Source organism: Hemibagrus wyckioides, linkage group LG13 (assembly GCF_019097595.1).
Source record: "Hemibagrus wyckioides isolate EC202008001 linkage group LG13, SWU_Hwy_1.0, whole genome shotgun sequence".
NCBI lineage: Eukaryota > Metazoa > Chordata > Actinopteri > Siluriformes > Bagridae > Hemibagrus > Hemibagrus wyckioides.
Window position 1 is genome coordinate 11,312,975 of NC_080722.1, and position 25,341 is coordinate 11,338,315.

The following is a 25,341-nucleotide window of genomic DNA, read 5'->3' on the forward strand; positions in this document are numbered from 1 at the left end:
ACAGTCTTTGAACCAAAACTGCCAAGAACATTTAGAAAAATCGTAATCTGTTGTTAGGCAGAAAGGGAATCTATGTGATAAAACTGTTCCTAATTATCATGCAATCCTCTTTTGCTATAAAAGTGGTATGCTATTGTTTGGCTCCTACGTATGGCGACAACCATTGTATAATAAGCAAGATCATGTTATATCATTTCAAGACCAAAAGGATAAAATGAATTAACTTGTGGATGTAATGGAAATTTTTAAAGATCTGTCTGGGCATTTACCTTGGTATGTGACATTATATTGTCTAATAGGCATAAAGTTCATCTAAAATATATTAACAGTATATACAGTGATAGTATGGGATATGCATATTCTGAATCAAAATCATTTTTGTTGCATTTTTTTCTGCATTTATCTTCATTTTTACTGCCTTGAGGAAAAAACACATGAATAATACACCAGCTGAAAATCTAACAATGATACTGCCAGATCATGTCATGCAGCAATGCCACCTAGAGGCACATCTCAGCAACATGCTTTTATTTATAGCTCATATCACCTTATTAGTCCATACAAAAATAACATATCTAAGTGGCCCACTGAAGTCATATCAGTGTTTTATATCACACTATATCATACAAATGGCCATATAGTATGATCTTCTTTACTATATCAAAATAAAACTCTAGACACAGACTCCAGACAGCTGGAGACATTAGCACTTCCACTACAGGCCACGAGGTGGTGCAGAAAATGGAAACCAGTGTTGCCAGGTTGGGTGATTTTCCATTAAAATTGATTGGTTTTATTTGAGTTGTGTAACAATGCCCTTGCTCTAGTGGATGACATTTGAGCTGGTGTACCATGATTTTAACAAGTTCTAAAATATACTATATGGACAAACGTTTTTGGACACATGACTACAAGAAATGTGCACATGTGCTTTTTGAACAGCCCATTTTGGGGAAATTGTAGGAATTTGCCCATTCAGCCACAAAAGCATTAGTGAGGTCAGGCAGTTATGTCAGGTCAAGAACTCAGAGATCAGGAAATGTCAGCATTCCAGTTTATCCCAAAGGTCTTCATTGTGGTGGAAGTCAGGAATCTATGCAGGCCACAGACGTTCCTCCACTCCAATCTTAGAAAAGTGTGTCTTCCATTTCAGGACCTGTGTCTTCCATTTTGTGCACAGCATGACAATGACATTGTGGAACAAGCTTGGGCCTCTTAGTTACAGTGAAGGGAAACTGTAATACTACAGAACAGAAAGACATTCTATATAATTGCATGGTTCCAAGGCCCAAAAGGTTTCCTGTTGGTTTTTAAGGTTAAGGTTAAATTTAGGATTTAGGATTTAGGTACAGCATAGCATTAAATTGCTGGCTTGCAAATTATATCAACAGAAGATTTTGAATGCATAGTAAGACAAATGTGTGTGTGTGTGTGTGTATGTGTGTGTGGTTTTGTCCACACCAACCTGGCAACAGTGAGGACAAATCATGTGACTGTTTTATTGTGAAGTATTCTAGATACTAGAATCATGAGACTGAAACAGTCATCATTGTGCTATAGATGTAGAAAGAAAATAATAAACGTAAAGCAGATAGCATAAGCAAAGACAAAGAAGAGAGAGGGGAGAACAGAAACCAAGCTCAAGAACATGTCTTCTTTTTTTGCATTTTGCAAATAAATAATAATAATAATAATAATAATAATAATAATAATAATAATAATAATAACAACAACAACAACACAGGAACAACACTGTACATTAGACACTAAAGTTAGACTAAGGATTTAACTAAAATCTAAACTTAGAATAAAGATTATTTCTTTCAATTTTCCTAGAAAACTCCACACATTTTCTATATCGGATTTTCAGACTATTAAATATATAGGGTTTTCCGCATAGTTGAGGGCCTCTTGCTTTTTAGTTAGGTACTCAGTAGTAGATTTTTACATTTAACAACAAGCAATTTAGCAAATTCCCTTAAGAGACAACTGAATAAACCTTTAATTTAACCTTTATTTACTTTTTTGTTAAAAAAAAAAAAAAAAAAAAAGGTGATTAAACCATACCTTTTCTTTGGTCTTGCATAGAACTAAATCAGTATCCGTGTGAAATCAGTCTCTAGAGCTTACATTTGAGATTTCCGAAGAACAAACTATTTAAAATGAAATTAAATTATAGACAGGTGAATGTTTTAGACTTTATTTGCAATGCTGAATTGATTGTAGCACCAAGTTCAACTCCCACTCCATTGTTATGTCACATGAGTTTTAAGGGCTTCTGGTAAATAACAATAGCCTTGTGTTATATGCATTAAATGGCTGCCAAGATAAAGTATGCAGCAGCAGATGGGAGTTGAGAATGAGTTGAAAGTGTGCACTTGTTATGTTCTTGTCTGTATTTGTATCTTTTGTGATTCACGGAAATGGGTCGATATATGATCTTAGTTTTGTTCTGTGGGTTTATTTTGTTATTTCGCTTGCTTAGCGGCTCTATAGCGTAAAACACATTAACTCATTGTTCTTCCGTTATGGTTGTCTGGTAGCTTGTTGTTATGTTTTGTTTGCTTCCCAACCACATTCCGACAGACTCCGCCTCCTGAGCGAGGAGCTTATACTGACAAGCATTTTGACCAATAGGTAGGGGTGCACGAAAGTCAGTTATAAGGTATCAGCCAATCCCTGTGCAGAAGGCAGGGTTTGTCCGAATGTGGTTGGGGAAAAAACAGCACTTGCCGGCCGAGTGCTATCGCTCTCTACAGGTGATTGGTGAGGCTGTGTGACCAATCAGAAAGCGTCTAATCGCTCGGAGAGAAGTTGTTAACCCTATGACTGACGACGAGTCTCTCAGCTGAAGTGATCATTAAAGCGGTGTTGAGCTACTTTTTGGTCGACAGTTAGTGAGCGAAACTGAGCCGGATCTTTAGTCTTCCCGATGAATGATTGCCGGGGACTTGTGATGGAGGAGAAAATGGGAGTAAGGATTTTGCTGCAGAGCGTTTGTTGTGTCGGAGCTCTTGGTCTTAACTATGCAGCCGTAGCTTGTCATGTACAACAGAATTGTCACCGTCCACCCTAGTGGTTAAAATGGGTAAGTTGCTCTTTTTGTGAACATAAGTCCTTTTTTTGTTGTTGTTGTTGTTGAAAAGATATTGTTTATCTCATCCCTGTACCTATCTGTGGTCTAAGGTTTTTCTTGTTCAGAAATGAGGTCGTACCTTAGGAATTTTGCAAAGCGTCGCAAGAATGAGCTCAACATTAGCTAGGTGGCTAACCTCGATAGGAATGTCTTGGCAGGTCCATGGTGTCGCTCTAACCTTCCATTTCTCCTTAAATGTCTAACAAGCAAAAAGTGACCAGTCTGTAGCAGGACTGTATCTATTTCTGCTTGCTTTAATAAACACACTGGCAATTACTTCCAAATATCTTTTTTTATTATTATTATTATTATTATTATTATTATTATTTGGCTTTTCTAGTTCCCTTTCAACAAGAGATTGCGACTCTTCTTTCCCCTCGACTGCCTATATGGGTTTTACAAAAAAGAAAACTCGATATTGGAAAAATAATCCCTTTCAAATCTGTATATTTCTCATTTCTTACTTCTAAAAGATCATTGATATGGGTGTCTGGAGTGTGTTTTAATGGGTAGTCGATTGAATTAGGGGACGTTTGGTCGACGTTTTAAACTTTTGAGTTGTGCTTTTCTATCAGTTTATTCACTTTGCTTTACATTTCCGGTAATGTCAATTGCATACATCTTTGGCACGCGCGTCCAACTTCCTCAGTGCTCGGCGTCGGGAGGATGCACGCGCTAGTCTTCGCCGTTTAACACACACACACGTTGTCTCAGTATCGTGGCTTTTAAAGTTGCTCTCATTTCGACGCTTTACATGTGATGATCATGTATTTGGCCTCCTTTGCGATAGGGCCTTGATCGGTGTCTAATTATTGTCCAAAGCGACTAGGCGGCGACGCCGCGAATATTCGCTTCAGCCATGACACACAAATGCAGCATCGGGCATGATGACTATTCTGTGAAGATCTACTTCACGGCGACATTTTTTTTCGATGAAAACGACGATGAAATTCTTGAGTTGAATTGTTGAGCGAGTCTGATTTCCTTGTAGAGTTGATTCAGTGTAACGGGATCGCCCCCTCTTTAGTCAGACCGCCATGGCATTATGTAATTACAGTAGCGAATTACAGACAGGCGGGACTGGAACTGCTGCTGTGTGTGTGTGTGTGTGTGTGTGTGTGTGTGTTTAGTCATTCCCAGGTTTCACCGTATTTAAAGTGTGTGTTTTATGCTCATCATGATCTTGTGCTCAGATCTAGATCAGATCTAGTTGGTTATTCCTCCTTTTCCTTCGACACTGCAGAATCTAGCCCTGGCTTTGGGCCACGTCCTTTGGGTTCTAATCTCTGATCCTCGCCCTACACACACACACACACACACACACACACACACACACACACACACACACACAGACAGAGCGCGAGCGCATGCATCTTAGTTCTGCCCCAGTTTATTCTGATGCAGTGGGGGAAGGGTGGAGATGGCTTTTGGGTTTTCTGAGTCTTCAAAAGTCTTTTGAAGTTTCTCTAGAGTTAAAGAGTCTCTCTCTCCCTCTCTCTCTCTCTCTCTCTCTCTCTCTCTCTCTCTCTGGGTGTCTGGAGCTAAGAAAAGAAAAGTTTTTTTTTTTTTTTCTGTGTTATTGTGAAGAAAGAAAATGGGAGGGTTGGGAAGGACAAGCAAGGCAGAAAGATTAGCTTCAATGGTTCAACTTCCTTAAATTAGATTTTTCACTATAATGGTGTCATTAATTGTAGCTTGAGCCTTTTCAACCAATGAAGGCTCAAAAACTACAGAGTAATGAAATGACCGGTGTGGTCAGGGGAAAGGTCACAGTGGATCAAAAACATTTTTGAACTTCTGAGATTTAGTGGCTAAGTTAGAAAGTAGACAAACTTGGTACTCAGAAACGGATTAGATAAAATGTTATGAAACAATATTTACAGGCTTGAGTAGGTGAAAATACAAAAAAAAAAAAAGCACAAAGCTGACATGTACTATGTTTCAAGGATCTTCGCCTAGATGGACATGACACACAAATAAATCACTGCCATAGACCTTTTTTATTTATTTATTTGTTGTTGTTGGAAAAAACATATCTTTCCTATTTCATGTGAATACCATATTACTTTGGTCTGAGTGCTCCAAGCCAGTGAGTATTTGGTTAATAGAGAAATCATTTTATATTTCTTGTCTTCATTGAAGGGGGAAAAGTATTGAAATTTTCTTATTTGATTGTATTTTGTGGAAATTGAGCAGTATAGTTCATTACAAAACCACGGGTGTGTTTAAAACCAGAAATACAATGCCTTTTACATAAGTATAAACTCATGAGTGTATAAATCTGAACCTGTCCACATTTTATAGTGTTACAGCCTTACTTAAATGGTATTTTATATTATTTATCTACACAAACCTAAACCTGGACCTGAAGAGTCTCAACATTTCACAGCATAATAATCAAGGAGCTAACAGAACAAATATGAGGCAAAGTTGTGAAAATATATCAAACAACTGTAACTCTACCAAGAGGAGGAAACTTCCACAACTCACTGACCTGTTAAGGAGGCCAAAAAAAAAGAAACCAAGAGGCAAGCGGTAACTCTGGAAGAGTTGGAGGATAGCCGGAGCTCAGATGGGAAAGCTGTTCACAGGACAGTCATAGCCTGCACACTACACAAAGCTTTATAGAATAGTGGAAAGAAGAAAGCCAGTGTTGAAAAGTTTGTCAAAAGGCATTTCGAGAAGGGTCCTCTATTCTGACAACACAGCTCATCATCCCATGATCATCTGCACAGTGAAGCATGGTGGCGGTAGTGTCGTAGTGTGTGGATAGTTTTCATCAGCTAGTCAGGGTGTTGGGAATGATGGGGCCAAATATAAGACAGTTCCTAAAGAAAACCTGTTCAAGTTTGCAAGAGTGCTCCCCTTCCAAAAGGACAAAGCTGCAGTGGTATGGTTCAAGACCAAGAACCTGAATGTGTTGGAATAGCTGACTCGCTGATGGAGAATCTGTGACAAGACTTCAAAATGGCCATGTCCCACGTGGTGTCCGTCCAATCTGACGACGCATAAGCAGAAGAAATATGGGGATTCAAGGTTGAAGTCTTATCCCAATGTTGAAAAAACGCTACACATCAGATAATTTGGCACCAAAATGTTTTTTTATTCTCATAAATCATGTATGGGTGTGTTCTCCTTCTTTTTGAACATATGCATAGTTTTTTGTGTAAATTGTGCATCAAGTCATTTATACTGACTGTACACAGACCCTTAGGCCTTATCTTTATAACCTTTACATTTTTAGTTTTTAGTATTTATTATTATCTGTTTGAATACTGCTGAAGGATGTAAAGTATCTATCTATATGTCTGTCTGTCTGTGTGTCTGTCTTGGAAGGTCTGACCTTAATATACAAATTGGATATTATACTGCATGGGCTTCTGCTACAGCTACTACAGGGCCTAAAGGTGAGGAGGATTTTATATTTAAAATAGACTCTTGGCCCTTTTATGATCTAAGATAATTGGAGTGTTTCTGGCAGATCACATTACTTTCTAATTTAATATTCATCATAATTTTGTTGCATAATATTTCTCCCCTAAATAAAACATGAGGCTCCATACCAGGGTCACAATATGTGGTTAATTACTGCCATTGTTTTGGCCCTTCTTTTTTTTTTTTTGCTTTTGTGGTCATTATATCACATTGTCCAGATATGCTAAATACAATATTACATAAAATGTAGTAGAAACAAATGTTTTTAAGTGGAGATGTCTTTTGATTTGAAATTCCTGACCAATTAATCTGGTGTTTTCTTAGTCAGTGTGTATTGAATCCTAAATAAATTAATGAAGGATAGAATAATAACTGGTCAAACATCTCTGTAGTAATGTGGAGGAACACTGATTGAGTCCTGCTTGTCATGTCCGTGTTTGTCCAGCAGAGGGAGACAAGCTGTTTGCCTTCACAGAGCATTAGCGGTCGTCTTTAAGGCTGTTCGCGCTAATTCATTTTACATCAATTGGTTTTGTACATATTTTCATTATAGAAATTTATAAACTGTCATAACCAGACAGGCTTGTCTACTTTTACGCCTTCTCCAGTTACATAGCGCTGTATATGTCTGGGCAGAGAAGACGGTGTGTAATTTACACTAATTCTGTACGCATTTATTTCGGGGTGTATTGTACTGTAACTCAGTTAACATTTTTAAGGTGTTGTGTTTTTTTTCCTAAATAACAGTATGTAGTATCGCCATCGCAATGTAAGAGTTAACACGTGATGATGATGATGATGATGATAATAATAATAATGATAGTTGTTTATTATTATTATTATTATTATTTATTGTTATTATTATTATTATTATTATTTATTATTATTATTATTATTCAGGTGTGTGTGTAAGGAGTGTGCAGTATAATTCAGTTTTGTCAGCTGGGTTAAAAAAAATACCACAACACACAAAAGCCGTTTTTATTTGTGTGTGTTGCACCCCTTCCCCCAGCGCGGGGGCGCGCACGCGTGTTGAAGTGCGCGGGAATGAGTGACGCGTGAACGCGCGTCGCAGGAGGAGGGGGTCGGGCCGCAGGAAACAAACCCACAGCTAAAGAGTTTTTAATGTCCGCCATGTTGGCCATGGCGCACTGAACCAGGGAGACAGAGCGGCGCTACGGCAAAATCACACCGAGAGAGAGCGACCGAGCCCCGGGCCTTTTCGGCTCCGTTCTTCTCGCTGGACGCGTATTTTTCAAACCAATTCGACGACTGACTTCGAAGACCGACACAGATTCCTCAATGAGAGCTCTAACAGTGTCATTTGGGAATCTAAAGGGACATTATATGTTTATGTTACGTCTTTCGATATAAAAAAATGAGTAAATTGTCGTTTCGGGCGCGGGCGCTGGACGCTACCAAGCCCCTACCCGTCTTCCGCTGCGAGGATTTACCAGACCTGCACGAATATGCCTCTATCAACCGAGCTGTGCCGCAGATGCCGACGGGGATGGAAAAGGAGGAGGAATCGGTACGTTTTTAAGACGCCATGGCTCGTTTTTACACACAATTTCTACATGTTTTTCGATAAAAGGAGCGCCTCAGTATCGCCTGCGCAGGTTTTCACAAAATGGCCGCCGCTTGGGGTTTTTTTCTCCGCGGTAGATCGTATTGTGTACCTATACCGCGGTGAATTTTTCAGGCCGTGCAAAAACATGAAGCCGTTTTCTTACGATTTTGGGCGAAATATTCGTTTTGTATCGTGGTCTTTGATTAGCAATCGCCTTGCAAAACACAAAGGAGTCACGTGACCATGGCTGAGCAGCCATTTTGTTAGAGTTCGGTCGGAGGAGCTGGTTTTGTGTGTAACGGCAGAGAGCAAACGGCAGAGGGCGGAACTGAGCTCACACACCCACAGCACATCCACATGGAGCACTGCGCTTCAGTACTCCACTCAAACCAGTGCAGCAGGTTCAGAAGCAGATCTGGAATTATGGGCAGTATACAGGCACCCAGGTCCAGATCTCAGAGTGTTTGGGCAAATGCTTTGGAAAACGTGGTGGTTTTGTCCTTGAAGAAATAGAAAAAGTCATCTTAGACATTCTTACTTGATGATTTTTTTTCCTTTTTATGGCGGTCAAGTATTTGTGTGCAGAGCAGAATGAAATGGTTTGTGAAGTTTAATAATCTGAACATGTATGTTCTGCAGGAGTAAAGGACAAAAAAAAAAAAAAACCTGTAGCAACTTCCACTTGAGTCCAGTTCATTTTTTATCAAGCCCAATGCATGGGAAGTGTTTTGTATTCTTCTGCATTGTGAGAGTACATGTGTTGATCTATGGCTACTTATTTATTACCTTCTTGCTTAAGCTGCTCTCGTTAATGACGTAAAATGAGTGTGGACGTTCATCAGAAATACTTATTAGTTTAGTGGACTCCAATTTGAAGCGGTCACTCTGCCCTCAGCAACACAGTACCAGGTGTTATCACAGACGCTTACGATCCCCTCTGCGATCTTGAGGGCCGGTCACAGTTCCCACTTTAAGTGAAACACATGCACTGCATTTTGTGCATCACACCTTTATTCAAGGAATGACTTTTTCACATGACACGTTAGAAAATTCTTTCACTTAATGAGTCTTCTATACCTAAAATGTGATTGTACAGATACAGAACCATTGGTTTGTATTGAACCCTAGTTTCTGGGGATGTAACAGTCCTGATGAATATTGGCATTTGGGCCTATCCTGGCCTGAAAAGAGGATCAAGAGGTGCTGGTGTATTTTATGTCAAATGTGTGTGTTTACTGCCCACATAAATCTTGCACATGAACATGCACATGGTGATGGCAGCAAGCTTCATGTTTCACAGAATCTGGACACAAAAGCTTGGAGAGATTCATTTTCTTACATTAGTGTATTATCAAAGTGGTTTTTTTTAAGCTAGCTTTTTTGTAAGACCATTTGCAGCAGGGCCTCTGGTTAGCTGTCTCTGCTGTGTGACCCATAAGCATCATATACTAGCGATGTCAACGTACACCAAAAACAAGGATAAGACACTACATGAATGCTCAATACAGTTTAATGCTTCTGTCAACATGATCGAGGATGATTACTATTAACAGCTAAAAATACAGATTTTGTAGCAGTTTTTTGTACGTTTGTTACATCATGCAGTCCTGTACATGTTTAGAGCAGTTTGAGGTTGACCCTGTGGTGGCACGTTTACTCTTTTGCTTGAATTGAGGAAGTGGACCGTTAACGTACGAGCAGACATTACTGGCCAATTAACACTTTGCATAATTCCTGTTTTATTTTTGGTGAAATGATGATTAAAAAAAAAAAGCAGCTCACAAAAAATTCCCATTAGTACCTGGCTCACACGGCTTTAATCTGTTTAATCTACTGATTTAGAGTATAAGCTGCAGTCTTTATGGCTGTCCCAGAGTGCACAATTAAGACTTAACACAAAGTTACTTGGGATGATTCAGTTGTAAGAGAATGAGTCGCACCAAAAAAAATTCAGGAAGTACATTACCAAGAATGAGGCTGTGCTGGCCTGTCTGTAATTGATGTGCTTTTTATAAATTATTTGTGGCATCATTTCTTTTTCATTTGATTTTGATGGAAGCGTAATTAAGTGGCAAAAGTAAGCAATTACTTTTATGGCAAGTAAACCGCTGAAGTCCCATCATCGATCGCTTCAGTTCAATGTGTTTGCCTTGGGTTGTGGTGCAAAAAAAAACCGTGATGGCAGTAGTCTGCATGTGTGGAAATAGTCTGGAGAGGGCATGCAAAACATCCATGGTCCAAGAGCACAAATAATGTGTTTCTCAAAAAGGTCAAATGTCCTGTTTCTTTTTCTAGCTGAATTGTAATGCAATTTAAGCAAACTTAAAATAAATAAATAAATAAGTAAATAAAAGGGAGGCATTGCCATGTGTTAATCACAGTGTGGATGGATAAATACCACCCAACAAAGCTGCAGGTCATAAAGGTCTGTCACAATACAATTATCAGAGCATCAAGTAGTGTTAGAAACTAATCTAAATACCACAAGACTTGTTTAACATGGGGATTTATAGACTTTATCACCACCATGGACAGGTTGTTCCAAAAATAAAAAATCACAAAACTGGAATGAAAGCCAGTAAAACTGAGTGCTGTCTGACAAGCTTTAGATTTTCAGCTGTTTAGAACATTCAGCATTATTAAGTACAATCAGCACGTATGACAAAAAGCCGTGCATAAGGACGCGGATGAATTGAACCCGTGACTGGAGAAGCGGTCTCGCAGGAGATTGGATTGAATTGGCATGAAAATGTTGCATAAAGGAGGACGTGTGCCATATAGAACATAGTTTCAGTATTGCTGCCAATGTATTGTATGCATTTGGCAGATTCACCACAAGTCCACTCTCTGGCTGGGTTGTAACTTGCCAGGAAGCCAAAGTGTAAAGCTTCAAACAACAGACTTTAAGGACCAAGTGTATTAGTGCATGAGAGAACTTTATTTATTTATTTACTTATTAATTTTTTTAAGAAATTTTATTTGTTATTATTATTTAATTTTCTTTTCATAAGATCAAGTTAGAGCCACGTGTCCACAGGCAGGAGTGTTTTTAATATAAAGTAAATATTTGGTTCATCTCACACAACATAAGCAGTATTTAATTATAAACTATTACAAATAGACTTTTATTAGTGTGGTGGTCAGTCTTTAGAGAGAATACGTAGACCATTTTTAAAGTACTCGGTTTGTCTACTCCTCTTTTTTTTTAAGTAGCTATTTACCATTTTTTTGAGGTTTAAGAAAATGGTTTACTTTAAGAAATAGATTGATGCTAATCATTTTTCCCTGTTGAGTTTGCAGAAGAGCTTAAAACTCTTGGAAATGTTCTAGAAAACCAAAATGCACCTAAAGTTATGCATTTGCTATTAGATATGTTTGAGTTAATACACACTGTAGTCAAATTCTTTGGAGCTTTTTGAGGGAGTGGGTGTTTTTTAATCCTCCAAACCTTTTGACAGGGTGCTCTTGTTCAGCAATGACTAAACTATTGAAAGCGTATGAAGCTAACTGAGCAAATTCTGCACAGAATTTCTATAGAGCCAGAGGAACATGAGTAAAAGTTGTATCGAACCATCTTAGCACCTGCTTGTTTATTTAGGAAATAATATCCAGCTGCTAAATATAAACACTTCCTTTGTTAGTATTGTTTAGTATTTTGAGTCAGGTTTTTCATTGACATCTGATTTTCATCGAATTTGATATCCCTGCTTCTGATGAACTGTGTAAAGTAGTTACTGAAGACAGTTTTGAGGTGTCAAAAAAAAAAAAACGAGGTGTGAACACTGATTCTACTGTCCACTGGTTATCAGATGAGCTTAGACAGATGTTAACGGCAGGTGTTAGCAAGCCCTTTGTGATTTAGATTCTCACTATAGTGTTGAAAATTAAATAGTTGGATGACAAGATCTCTTGCTGTTAAGAAGGGGAACTCTCTTATGACATTATGCACATGGGGTTTATGTTCCAAACAATGGGTATATTTCATAGTACAGTTTTTGGGAATTGGTATATTGTGTGTGTGTGTGAAATAATAAATAAATAAATATATATAATATACACACACACACACATACTGGCCTTAACATTCAACATGACCTCTTAAATGCTGTATTTGGATGAATGGGCAGAAATTCCCACAGAAACACTCCAAACTCTTGTGGAAAGCCTGTCAGGAAGAGTGGATTCAAATTGGTGTGGATTGTATTATTTGAATTTTATGTTAAGTTTAACAAGAAGTAATTTCTTTCTGTTGGATGGGTGTGGATGTTTGTTTGAAGATTAGGCAAGTGATGTACTGTATAATTAGCCAGAAGAAATTATCAAAAGCCAACATTAGTGGTAAGTAAGTGTTAAAAAAAAAAAAAAAACCCAGATGTGTTTGAAGAAAGTGCTGACTAAATATCTACCTTGAACAGGAGTACTGGTGGTTAAACATAAGATGCGGATAGCTTTCAGCAGGCAGCGGTCTAAATGTGGATTCATTAGAGTGGTATTTTGTGATATTCAGCAGTCCTGTATCCTACTGTTGTCTGGAGCCAGCAGCTGAACATTGTCTTTTTTGTTTATTTTGGAGTATCTAAGATGCTTTATGTCATTAAGGAGACTGGACAAGAGGTGATGGAAATGTTCCAGTTGGAGTTGACCTGCTTTTCCCTGGTTCCCAGGCAGAATGATGAGCCAGAGTAAATACCCAGCTAGGGCTGCTTTACTCAGCACTTTGTGCCCACCTTCAGGAGCTGCAAGTTCTCCTAAACCTGCAGAGTTAACATAGGTGGATAAAGGGAGGATCAGTATTAGCTGTCTACTTTATCACATCTAATGTAATGCATGGTTGGCACATAACTGTGCAAATGAAGTCTTGAGAATCCTGGACAGAACTCTTACCCCCGTGATCATTAATCCAGCTGTTCAATTTGGCTCATACATTAATATTTAGGCAATTTATTGTGGGCTTGGTACTTTCTATTCCTGAGGCTTTTGTTCATCAGGATTTGGGCCTCCTCATTTAACCATACATGCTGATTATTACAATGAAATGTATTAATGTTGTTGCAATGATTGGTGAAGGGTTATGTTCTCCAAACCCCACCTGGAGAAGTGCTGGTATTAGTAGGCATTGAAATGTGGCTCAAAGGAGCAAATACAGTGCAAACATCTTGCACTCAGTATGTTACTAAATGAATAACAAGAAAAAGTATCCCTTGACAACTTGTGGGAGTGCTGGAAGAGCAAATTAATGCAGGTTGTGCAATGTCCAAGTGCATGATTGTGCCACAGGTTAAAATTAACAAGCTGAAAATTTACTGACTGCAGAGATGGAGATACCGATCTTTGGGGCTGTGTATATGCCGTGTATAATTTTGAAAGTAATGTTTGCCTTTCAGCTGCTACATCCAAAAATGTTCTCTGTAAGCTTCTCTTTTACACACACATTAACTGCATATGAATTTTATGTTGGTGCAATGAGGCACTGCAGGTTTATGTAGTTATATGTTGAGTCCTCCAGCAACCTTAGCTTTTACCCATAAATATCAGTTTATAAACTAAGCAGATTGTGAAATATCAGGTGCATTGGGATGTTGTATGCTAATGATGGCTGATCTTTGAAAGATGTTGCAGGCTTCTATGTTCAGACTCCTTTAAGCTTGAACACTGATGTATCACATTTAGAACATTTCTTAGAGGCATAGGATGTAAGCATATACTAAATTTGTACACTTAAATTTGTCTTGGATGTCAGTACTTTGTAGAAAATGGATGGAACCATGGCTTAGATCTGGGTGCCAAAACTTCTGAATCCCCTTAGGTGGCTGCATATTTATTCTGATTTTAGGTTTCATAATCCAACCCTTTTATAAAGAGTTGCTAGTGCTTTTCAGTAAATGCTGTAGTTAAAACGATGGGTTTGATGTGATGCTTTCCATTAATTATTTGATGTATGGTATGATGGATATTGTTGGAGCAGGATGACTGGGAGATAAATTTGGTTATTATTATTCTTAATATGTTCAGGCAAGATTGACGAACTGCATTACAGATTAAAACAGTGAACAAGAAGTAACTTAAATGTTAACATAATGCCACAGGGAGCCATTAATGGAAAAACTAGCATAATTTGCATTTTTTTTTGCCATGTAAAATTATACATATACAAATACACACATGCATATATAATTATACATACTGGAGCTGTTTGTCCTGATCCATGTATGTGCTTGCGTTGTAGGAGCACCATCTCCAGCGGGCCATCTCGGCACAGCAGGTGTACGGGGAGAAGAGGGACAACATGGTGATCCCTGTGCCCGAAGCAGAGAGCAACATCGCCTACTACGACTCACTGTACCCCGGCGACTTCAAGATGCCAAAGCAGCTCATTCACATACAGCGTGAGTTGGCAATCATTTGGCCATAATATGAATGTTAATTAAGCAGAAGGACATTTAGTGAGTCCAGCAGTAACATGACTGATTATGAATGCAGAAGCAAGTTTTTGGGTGTGATGGTTGTTCATGTTGCAGATGCACATGGGCTGTTGGTTAGAAGCCATCTGCCCCTTGCCTTTAAGCCCTCACTTTAAGGTTTTTCTTTGTGGGGTACCATTGTTGTAGTAATTACTATGGCTCTGTGTGAAAAGTGCAGGTTGTATAGTAATCACCATTTGTCCCATCTGTCCACAAATACGCTCACATTTTCACACTACCTACCTGGATTTCCCCTTCTCCAAGCCCCTTTTTAATCTTTCTGGAAAATGTTGGTCTGAATGTGTCCAGTTTTAAAAATACCCCATAACCACATCCCCCAACATTATTTTTCCCCCCCTTTCCATATTATACAAACCTAAAGCTTTTAGCAAAGCACTGAGTGCTATCACAGGGCAGCCGAGATGGAGCATACTGAACTAAAGGTTAAAAGGTCACGTGGCTGAATAATCACAGAACGGAATTTTACCTAGTATGACCTTAATCATTACATTCAGGAAAAGGTCTTGATCCCTGTCTGCCCTTTTCTTGTATATTTTGAGATATTTAACATTCATCAGTCACAAAATTATAGTTTTATTTTTCCTGTAACATAAGATGGGACGGATATAAGACCTAGACGATTCCCCTTTAAAAATTGAAACCTGCTGGCAAATGCAAAGCTCTGGTATTAAGACCTCAGTTTCTGTGGAAGAGAAACATGAGGTCAGAGATACAGGTCTGTTAAAACGTACGCGATAAAATAATATACGTCATGCTGCTGTAGGAAGTGTGTGTAGGTTATTGACTTTTTTTTTTTTTTTTTTCTTTATCCATCTATACATGTTTATTTAGTTTCTTCTAGTTGAAAATCCCTGGGGTTACTGCTAGGTGTAATGAGTTTTCTGTGCATTTCTGCAGCTTGTCCTGAAAAGCATTTGGATGCAGTGCTGTGCTCCCTGTTGGAGCTGATTTAGAGATGTGTAAATACATACAGGAGTTAAAATGTGTTTTAATAAATATTTTCTTGATGTGTTATGGTGCTTGGGGTTTATAGCCCAAGAGTTTCTTTGCTGCATTTCTTTTTGTTTGTTTGTTTTTCGTTTTGAGAAGCAAATCAAATGCAGGATTTAAATGCAGGTCTGTCCACAGTTTCCTGTTTGTCTGGAGTAAACACTGGAGTTCTGTCTGTTGTCTTTGTAGTTTCCTATTCTCATGTGTGAGTTTCGGGGAGTATGTCTGGCCAGAATCCATATATGAACTACTATCTGGAAATGTCCTGCAGCTAAATGGTATTTGAGCACAAAAAATTCCTAGATTAGAGTGAAGAAAATCACAAAGTAACGGAGGAAATGGGGCTTTTCTGAAGTTTTAGAAGGCTGCAGTTGGTGTTGCATCACTGACATGATTTTCTTATTTTAACACTATAAGCCTGTAATCTACATGTGTGTGTGTGTGTGGTGCCAAAACATATACATATTTATACCTTGTTAGTTAACCTACAGTGATTATAATGTAATCTAGGAATGTGGTTATTCCCTTTTGGGTTATCTCTGTTCATTGTGTTTGCGTAGTCTGATGAGAGATGCTGTGAATGCTCATGTTTGTGTCTTTTTCCTCTGTGTCATAATTTAACCAAAGCCTCCAAAGGAAAGTGTGGAATAATGCCCCGTTTGACTTTTCCTTGTTAAATGCAGAATGAACCCTGTACAGCATGCTTGTTACAGCTCATTCTTTTTCTTTTTTATTAATTCATTATACAGCTTTCAGTCTGGATGCAGAGCAGCCAGATTATGACCTGGACTCTGAGGATGAGGCATTTGTGAACAGGCTGAAGAAAAAAATGGAGGTGGGGGTGCTGCAATTCGAGCAAATGATTGACCGGCTAGAGAAAGGCAGTGGCCAGCAGGTAACACCATGTGTATTGTCTTACAATAAGATTCATGATTATTTATTTGTAGTATTGTTTCAATATTAGAATTTTAAAGACAAAACTGAAGAATGCTGTCTAGATATTAATTTGCTTGACTTTTTTTAAAAACAGTCAATTGTTATTGCTCGGTGGAATCACTAAGTACCTGTCCCCATGTTTCAGCTGGTGACGTTGCAAGAAGCAAAGCTTTTGCTTAAGGAGGATGATGAGTTGATCAGGGAGGTGTTTGAGTACTGGAGCAGAAAGAGGAAATCATGTAAAACTGGATCACTTGTACCAGTTGTCAAGCAGGAGAAGAGAGATTGCTCCAGCACCAATGACCCTTATGTGGCCTTTAGGCGCAGGACTGAGAAAATGCAGACCAGGAAGGTGAGTGTCCTGAGACTCTAAATAAAAATGTGTACACTCTAAACACTTAATCTAAACCGTTTGGTCTACTGCAGTTCTGTGCTTCAGTGTGTGCAGTCATTGACAGGACTCCAGATTACGGAGTCCTACATTTCATGAAGATAAAATTATTAAGAGTAGAAATCTTTTCACAATAGAAATGTGAAAGCTCTGTCAGCCACACACTGATATATAGCTTCTATTTTGTGATTATTAATAACAGAACCGTAAGAATGATGAAGCATCATATGAGAAGATGCTGAAACTGAGGAGAGACCTGAGCAGGGCTGTCACCATTCTGGAGATGATCAAGAAACGTGAGAAGAGCAAAAGAGAGCTTCTGCACCTCACACTGGAGATTGTGGAGAAGAGGTATGACAGCAAAATTCTGTAAAGCATGTTATGGGGTTTTTTTTTTTTTTTTTTTCTTTCTTTCTTTCTGTTTTCAGATCAATAATGGTACAATGAGCCATCACCCTGAACACTCGCTCTAATTACCAGTAACTGCACAATGTGTTCAGGAAATTAAGTTCAGTTGGAAAGTTTCAAAAGAAGTGGAATTGGGTTGCTAGACTTTATTCCTCCGTTGTTCCTAAAGGACCCTTCCATACCTCACGCAGAGCATGACTAAATATTTTCATATTTAATCACTGCTCTGTTGTTCCATGTGGGTGTAAATGTAATAGGAGAAAACATTAATATTTTATAAGCTGTCTTTTAATAAGCTTAGCCTCCACAATAAAAGTACATAAAGGTACCAGACTTTGATAGAGCTTCTGATGTAGTATATCATGTTTGTGAGTCTGACAAAGTCAAAAAAGTCTTCGGCAGCCTGGTGGGGTTTGTTTATTTTTTATTTTATTTATCTGGCTAATATCTGCATTTTTCTCTTGGCATGTTTAACTACAATGTAACTAGTAATTTTCTGACTGCTTTATGCTACACTTTGTTTTGCGTGACTCATTTTCAGGTAATGTTTCTGTAGATGAAAAAGATGGTTTCTTTCATGCCCAATAATTAACCTGCCTAAGGAGATGCCTTTGCCAGTATAAGTAGTGTAGCAGGATTCGTACGTGTTGTAGTTAGTGTCGTGCTTCCAAGAAGTGCCTGAAGATTAAATTTGTACAAATTAGCCTAGAAACATAAACTCCTTATTCTCAGCTCCCAGTATAACAATCAGTTCACACGCTTATGTTTTACACTATAACTAAGATATGCAAACCTCTTCCATTTAACTTCCAGACTGTGTTGGTTGGTTGGTTGCTCCTAAGGTACACAAAAGTGTTTTAGATTAGGATACTGCATAGTGTACTCTTGATATTAATGAGGACAATTTAGCCTAGCCTAGCATTTTAATCTGTATGTAGAACTGAAAATGTAAGAATTCAATGAGCACATGTTTTTGCTGACTTGACATACAGCTTGTAAAAATTGATATTATACAGTCATGTTCAGTCACAAGAGGGTGAAACACAAAAGGATTTAGCTTAGCTCTCTGATCTGTATCCCCAGGAACAGCATGCCTGACTTTGGTGCTGATGTCATGGCGGAGGCACTGGCCATGGCCAAGCCCATTTACAAGATTCCCATCATTCCCCTACCTAACAGCAGCCAGTACCGCCACCAGGACCATGTTGAGCTCAAGGACTATAGGGCTAAGGTGAGAGTTTATTCAATCTTACTTCTGTTAGATCTTGCCTAAAAATGGATATTACAGTGTCTGTAAAGTTAAATGCATAGATTTTTTTTATCCTAATTCCATAGTTTAGAATTAATGGAATGAGAATTTCTTGACATGATTTGCAATTAAAAAAAACAAACTTTTTTTGTGGTCCACTAAATCAGCCTGAGAAGACTGAGGTGGTCCGGACAAAGAGGAAGTATGAGAAAAAGCCCAAGATCCAGCCATTCTCCACTCCCCAACAGTCTGGCTCTCACTTGTTCAACCTCAAAGACCTCAACCAATATGACTTTCCCAGCTCAGATGAAGATCCTTTCTCACAGGTAATTGCATGCAGTGTCTGTGCATTTTTCTTAAGACATCATGAACTTTTTGCTACCAGTTTCTTCTGAACAAACACTAAATTGTTTCTACTATGTGTGTTTCTCTTTCTCCATTTCTTGTGTAGATGCATTCTGGTTCATCAGAGGCTGAGGAAGAGAATGACCCTGATGGAGCTTTTGCTTTCAGAAGGAAAGCAGGCTGTGTTTACCACTCTGTATGTTCACCACTCTTCCACATTTTGTTTCTCCCTTTTTTTTACTTTTGCTAGTTCTTTAATCATTTGTCAGTGCTATGTTCAAATATCAGAAGGAAGGGTGATGAAAGCTGCAATTAATCCCATGCACTGATATCACTTTTAAATAACCTGTATATATGATTTTTCTTTCTCTCTGTCTCTCTCCTTAGGCTCATTTGGATCAGAGGGGAGGCTGGCCATGGTGCGGTGAGGCCGAGGGTGGGTCTTGTGATCCACGATTCCGATATTCTCTCACCAGCCTTTCAGCTCCTCGCCGTTGTCTGGGGTTGGCACGCCGTCGGTTGGGACGAGGTGGCAGGCAAGTCTCTCTGAATCATGTGGCATGTGTTCACCCCAGAAGCATTAAGAACATGCATACAGTGGCATGCTGCCCATGGGGGGGGGGAACTTGTGGTAAAAGCCATTTGACACAAGTTTACACCATGTTCATTTTAGAAAGCAGAAAATAATAGATATAACACCTTTCTTTCAAAACATGTAATGCCTTTGTCTCTGATGTACAGAGTGCTCCTGGATCGGGCCCACTCGGATCTTGACGGCATTTTCCACAGCCTGGATTCTTATGTGGAAGGAGATCTGGCAGCTTCTGCTTCTCCTCTGCCAGAGAGCTCCTCTTATAGCAGTACCTGCTCCTCCAACTCGTCATCACAGACTTCTACTTCCTCACCTGACCTGAGGCAAATCCTACAAAACATTAAATCCTGCCGCTGGAGACACTTTAAACCACGGACACTAAAAAGCCAATCGGACACAAGGGGTAACTCGGCCCACTGTGGGGTCAGAGGTTTCAGTCGCTCCTTAAACACGCCGCTGGGATCAGGCATTAACACACCAAACAGAGGAGCTGCTTCTATGAATTCTTCAGTGGGTAAGTTTGTATCTGTGTTCACATAGACAAGCTTCACACCTACTTCAGTTATTTCCCTTTATTTCTTTTTTTTAAGACTAATACAATAATAAATTTGAGGCAATTCACAGGCATGAAATTTGGTTTTAATTGAGTTTTCAAGGCAGTGCCTAATAATAGGACGTTAAACTGGTTGTAGAGAAACTGTACTTTTTTTCACTTGTAATGTTAATCTCCCATTCCTTCCTCATAGCATGTGGGTACAATTGGAGTGGAAAAAGTGTGTGGATAGAAAATTAATTTGTACAAATTGTCTAGTGCTTAGCCATGCTGTAGTATCTTTGGAGGCTGCGACTAGCAAATCCACTGCAGCCTCATGTCTTTGTGCATGTTATGCGCACCCATATCAGAATTGTGTACATCAGAACTGGTATATGAATAATGAAATCCAGAATGGTTTCATTATGAATGTGAAAAGGAAAGGGGAAACAGATAATGCTTGTGGGTTTTCTCATTCCCAGCAGCACAAGCTCAAGTTTTGATTTCACTCTGAACATGAACTCATTACCGGATGCTGATGAGGTTAAAGGGCTTCCACTTCTATGAGAGATGTGCAGGGAGAGTTCCATCAGACACAGAATATGTACACTAATTGTGTGAATAGAGTTGTATTGGTCCATGTGGTGATGCTGAGCTTGTAGAAGTTAAGAGATGTTGCTCTGTGTTAATTAGATCACAGCTGTTTATGCTTATTTTAAGAAATTAACAAGCATGGCATCTGTGGTGTTGGCCATAAATAAACTGTTGTTGTAAGGAGTTGTTTAGAGCAGTGCAACTTTATATAGTTTTATATGCCTATGCATTTCAGATGCACAATAGAACAGCTGGTCTACTAGATGGCTAATGCACGGGCAGACTGGTAGCATTTAAGAGATTTAGGAAGGTGAACACAGACATGCTGGATAACGCGTCAATGGTAATATTTATGTTTTGTGCTAATGATTTGTCATATTTGTGTTTGTCAGTGTTCACAGCAGAACAGTTCCAAGAGCACCAGGAACAGCTGGCTCTCATGCAGAAGCAACAGCTGGAGCAGATCCAACAGCAGGCCAGTGATGTCTCCAATAACACACAGGTGTGTGTGTGAGCAAAAGAGAAACATGAGGCAGACACTTTTTTTTTTTTTTTCTTTTTATTTATTAACTTCCTGTTAATTTACCTTTAGTCTCAAGTCTCCACGTCTAACATGCTGGATTCAGCCAGTGCCCAGTTTGCAGCATCTGCACTGGTCACCTCTGATCAGCTATTGACCCTAAAAGTCAAGGAGGATGGTGTTGTAGGGAGTGGAGTCAATGGCATTCTCCAGGCCTCAGGTGAGTAGAATGGGTACAAATTTCTGGAAATTAAGTTCCTTTTTTCTTTCACATTAGTTTGTAGCTTGACAGTCCAGTGTGGATTCTGTTTACATTACCACTGGCACAGAGCATATTTTGGTGCAGACAACAATAACAAATACTGATTAGGGTGGGATATATCATGGAAATATAGCATTTGCTGCTGTCTCTACTGCTCGGACTCGCATTAATTCTGGTGAACCACAGTACACAAACATTGTCACTTGTTCATAAATAAAATCTGAATGCAAGTGTGGGAAAAGTAAAATTTCTTTTTAGTGTTCCCAACCCTTAGAAGACAGATTTTTCTAGAGGCTCAAACTTAATGGCCCATTCAGAGTCTGCTCTGTACTACTACTTGTAACTATTTTGTCTAGTCATTTTATTTTGTCAACTCTTAATTCTTTTACAGGAGTTTACAAGGGCTTACAGCACTCTACTACATCTGCTTCAATGCTCACAAGCCCATCACCAGTGACTATGACCTCTGCCCCTGCTAGCTTACCTGCTTCTAACAGTACGAACTCCACCACCACTTCTATCCACAATACACACAATCCACTCAGTAATCACGGGAACAGTACTGCCAACTCCACCCCTCAGCTTCTGCGTCTTAGCGTTACCACACCCCAGATCGCCAGCCTCAACTCTCGCCATCTGCCCAGAAGTCTTAGTGGCGTGCCACCTGCTGCCTTAAAACTCGCAGCCGCTGCTAGCAATTGTCAACTTCCGAAAGTCACCACTGGGTAAGTGCTACGCCAACACAATTGTTTTACTTTAGCATGGAAATTGCCCGAGTAAGAAAATAAACTTAATGCTGATTGTGTGTGTGGTCTTTTTCTCAGGGAGAATCATGAGCAAGAAAAGCAGTCACTCAACAGTATAGCGGAAAACACAGTTGCTATGGAGGTGACGTAGTAACCGTTGCCTGGGCGATCATTTCCCTGCCCACTACGTTCTTTTGGTGCTGTGCACCAATCACTTTTGGGAATGCAAAGAGACGGCCGGTTTCCACAGCAACTGTCAGGCCTTGACAGCAAATCTCATCTTTTTTCCCCTTTTTAATATATATTCATTATTGTTAGAGAAAATTCATATGTAAATTATGAATATGGCAAATATTCAATGTACAGTAACTGCATATTTGTATAAAAAAAAAACCCTCCTCCACCCCACCAAAATCTTGTATATATGTTACTTGAATCCAGATTTGTTCATTTGTGATGTTTTGCACTTGGGAAATCCAGAAATTAAAAAAAAAAAAAAAAAAGTCAAAAAGTCAGAACGGGAGAAAAAAAATAACGCAGAGCGAGTGAGTGTGAGGTGTGTTGCGGGCGAGAGTACTGAGTCATTGCATTGTGCATGGTGAGGAAACCTGCTGTTTTACCTATTTATTGTGCTGTGTTTACACGTTTTCTTTTTCCATGAACACTGTACCGTCATTTGTTCCTGTGTTGTAGGTGTTTGGGTAACTACAGTTGTGTTGTGGTTTCTTCCTTTTCTTTTTTTTTTTCTTTTCTTTTTTTTTCTTTTCTTTTTTTTTTTTTTTTTAACACTTTGTGAACAGCATCAGGTTCTCCATTCTCCATTTCTGATGAGTCTTTGCAGATCATATGAGTGCAACTTTTTGTTTATGCATCTTGTTGTCTTTTAAATTGTTTATCCCCCTTTTTTTGTTCTGTTGGTTTTGTTTAGAATGGGCTTTGTGGGTTGTCACTCGGAGGGTTTGGGAATGGTGGGTGGGGTGGTGTGTAGGAATCTTCCATTTAACTAATAATCCCAAAACAAGTGATAGACAGGTCATGAAGTCTTCACTCGGAAGCGTCTGTGGCTTCCACCTCAACTTAGCACTGTTTTGTTTGTTCTTTTAGTTGTTTTTTTTCTTTGTTTTTTTTTTTTTTTTTTTTATGTTGACTTAAGTAATGATTATTGCTGCTTTTGTATACTTTCAGTTCCTTTTTCATACTCTGAAATATAGCTCCCCTCTCCCATAGTAGTTTCTTTGTATAAGAGACAATTATTTTTGTATAATTTGTTTTTCTTTTTCTTTTTTTTTCTTTTTTTAATTTGTTTTTTTGGTGTGTTTTGTTTCCGTTCTTGTGGTGAAGCGACTTTGTGCTTCGCATGGTGGAAGACTTTTGTCCTTGTCAGTACCCGTCACTGATGAGTGAATGCCGATGACTGTCCGTTCTTGCTGTGCCCGTGTCATTATTTCAGCTTAACGGCACGTGAGATATAGAAGGAGCGGGAGGAGTCACCCAGCTCAAATCTCCAACAGACTCCAGACTATTTCATTTCCTAAAACCACAAGTTAAAATGGTGTGCCTTCCTTTGGGAATATGCTTCTTCATCTCTTCCATGAAGAGGATGGCTCTCGGGCAATGCTGCAGTTCTGTGGTCCCATGTTGTCCAGAGCCTGGATCTCCAATACTCAATCCACTGGCTGAACTGAACCACCATCAAGTCCAACCTGGTGGCTGACGGAATTAAACTATTTAAAAAAAAAAAAAATTAAAAAAAATAAATCGTATTGAAAATCAAGAGGGGGAAAAGATGAGACAATTCACACAGAAATCTGATAATAAAGCCCAGGTTATTATATGTGAGAAGAGACCCGTGTGTGTGCTTTTGTTCAAAGAGTTGAATTAATGTGAGAGCTGGTACTTGCTTTAATATTTACAGATTTAATCCCACAGCACAGTATGTTAAAACCCAAATTTCCACACACTGAATTCAGCCATTTATTTATTCGTCTATTGTAACTGCTTCCTTGCATTCCTTGGTCTTGGGTGTGGTGAACTGAGTCTTTCCCAGAGCTGCACAGCTATCAGTGCAGAGCAGGACTTCATGGGTGTTCACGTAAGAGCAAGTTATGGTGGATGTCCACAGACCGGGAAATGTTTGTAGAGGATGCTAAAGTATGTTTAAAAAAAACCCAATAAGAACATGGGGTCACACCATGCACACTAAAATGAAGCATGGTTTTCTGACCAAGTGTCCAGTATCACTTAACATGTCCTGATGCTTATTAACAGTTTTTTTTCACTGCAGGTCTATTGTTGCACTTGCAAGCTTTTATTGACCTCTGCATATGTGCACAGAAAAACATGACCGCATTGGACACATGAAACCTTGAGGAAAAGCAGCTGAAATTTTAAATTATTTGGATATTTAGTGATTTGATCTTAATTTTAGGTGAGAGGCAATGATGGTGGTGTGTTAGGAATATAATCTGTATATTTGTTCTGAAAGTTACTGGGGAAAGCCAGGGAGCGCTTACAATATAGCAATATGTTTTTAAAAATGCATCCATCCCAATGCTAATTATTTCCATGGTGACAGAATCTTGTCAGGGAATAAATGTTATTTTCCTTTCCTAACATTTGATTGGCTCGAGACTTGTTTACAGTCATGAGCATGTTAGCTGTGCAGTGCATGTTACCATGGTGATGTAATCCTGTACACAACTGTGAGGCATTATTGGGAAAACAGAAAATCTAGTAAGATTTAACTAAGGCGGCACAGTGGCTTAGTGGTTAGCATGTTCACCTCACAGCGTCCTGGGTTCAAGTCTCGCTCCCATTCACTGTGTGTGGATTTTGCAAGTCCTCCCCGTTGGTGGGTTTCCTCCGGGTGCTCTGGTTTCCTCCCACAGTCCAAAGAGGCTTCTAGGCTGATTGGAGTCTCTAAATTGCCTGTAGTGTCTGATTGCGTGAGTGAATGAGTGTGTGTGTGCCTTGTGATGGGTTGGCACTCTGTCCAGGGTGTATCCTGCCTTGATGCCCGATGACGCCTGAGACGCACAGCTCCCAGTGACCCAATGATGGATTCGATAAGCGGTACAGACAATGAAATGGGGGAAAAAAAAAAAAAAAAAGATCTAGCTCAGAGACTGATTGCTAACCAAAATTTGGCTTTGT

The 25,341-nt window shown here is 39.1% G+C and overlaps 1 protein-coding gene across 3 annotated transcripts; it reads left to right on the plus strand.

Moving 5' to 3' along the window:
• The first annotated feature begins 2,810 nt into the window (after positions 1 to 2,810).
• epc1a (enhancer of polycomb homolog 1 (Drosophila) a) lies at positions 2,811 to 24,350 on the plus strand. 3 transcript variants are annotated; one of them, XM_058406827.1, is made up of 14 exons: positions 2,811 to 3,088; positions 14,368 to 14,527; positions 16,363 to 16,508; positions 16,695 to 16,901; positions 17,143 to 17,291; positions 18,411 to 18,579; positions 18,765 to 18,923; positions 19,049 to 19,138; positions 19,330 to 19,478; positions 19,684 to 20,048; positions 21,053 to 21,162; positions 21,253 to 21,400; positions 21,834 to 22,167; positions 22,267 to 24,350. In XM_058406827.1, exons 2-14 carry the CDS (start codon positions 14,428 to 14,430, stop codon positions 22,337 to 22,339), a joined length of 2,199 nt encoding a protein of 732 aa, XP_058262810.1. In that variant the 5' UTR covers positions 2,811 to 3,088; positions 14,368 to 14,427; the 3' UTR covers positions 22,340 to 24,350. The 3 variants fall into 3 exon arrangements, with proteins under 3 accessions (XP_058262810.1, XP_058262808.1, XP_058262809.1); XM_058406825.1 differs by lacking the exon at positions 2,811 to 3,088 and adding an exon at positions 7,631 to 8,102; XM_058406826.1 differs by lacking the exon at positions 2,811 to 3,088 and adding an exon at positions 7,633 to 8,102 and having other exon boundaries at positions 18,432 to 18,579; positions 22,267 to 24,143.
• Positions 24,351 to 25,341: the final 991 nt, after the last annotated feature.

Coding starts and splice junctions, on each gene's coding strand:
- epc1a (XM_058406825.1), top strand. CDS start 7,950: ATGAGTAAATTGTCGTTTCGGGCGCGGGCGCTGGACGCTACCAAGCCC. Junction 8,103..14,367: donor TGGAAAAGGAGGAGGAATCG/GTACGTTTTTAA, acceptor CTTGCGTTGTAG/GAGCACCATCTCCAGCGGGC. Junction 19,139..19,329: donor CAGGCTGTGTTTACCACTCT/GTATGTTCACCA, acceptor CTCTCTCCTTAG/GCTCATTTGGATCAGAGGGG.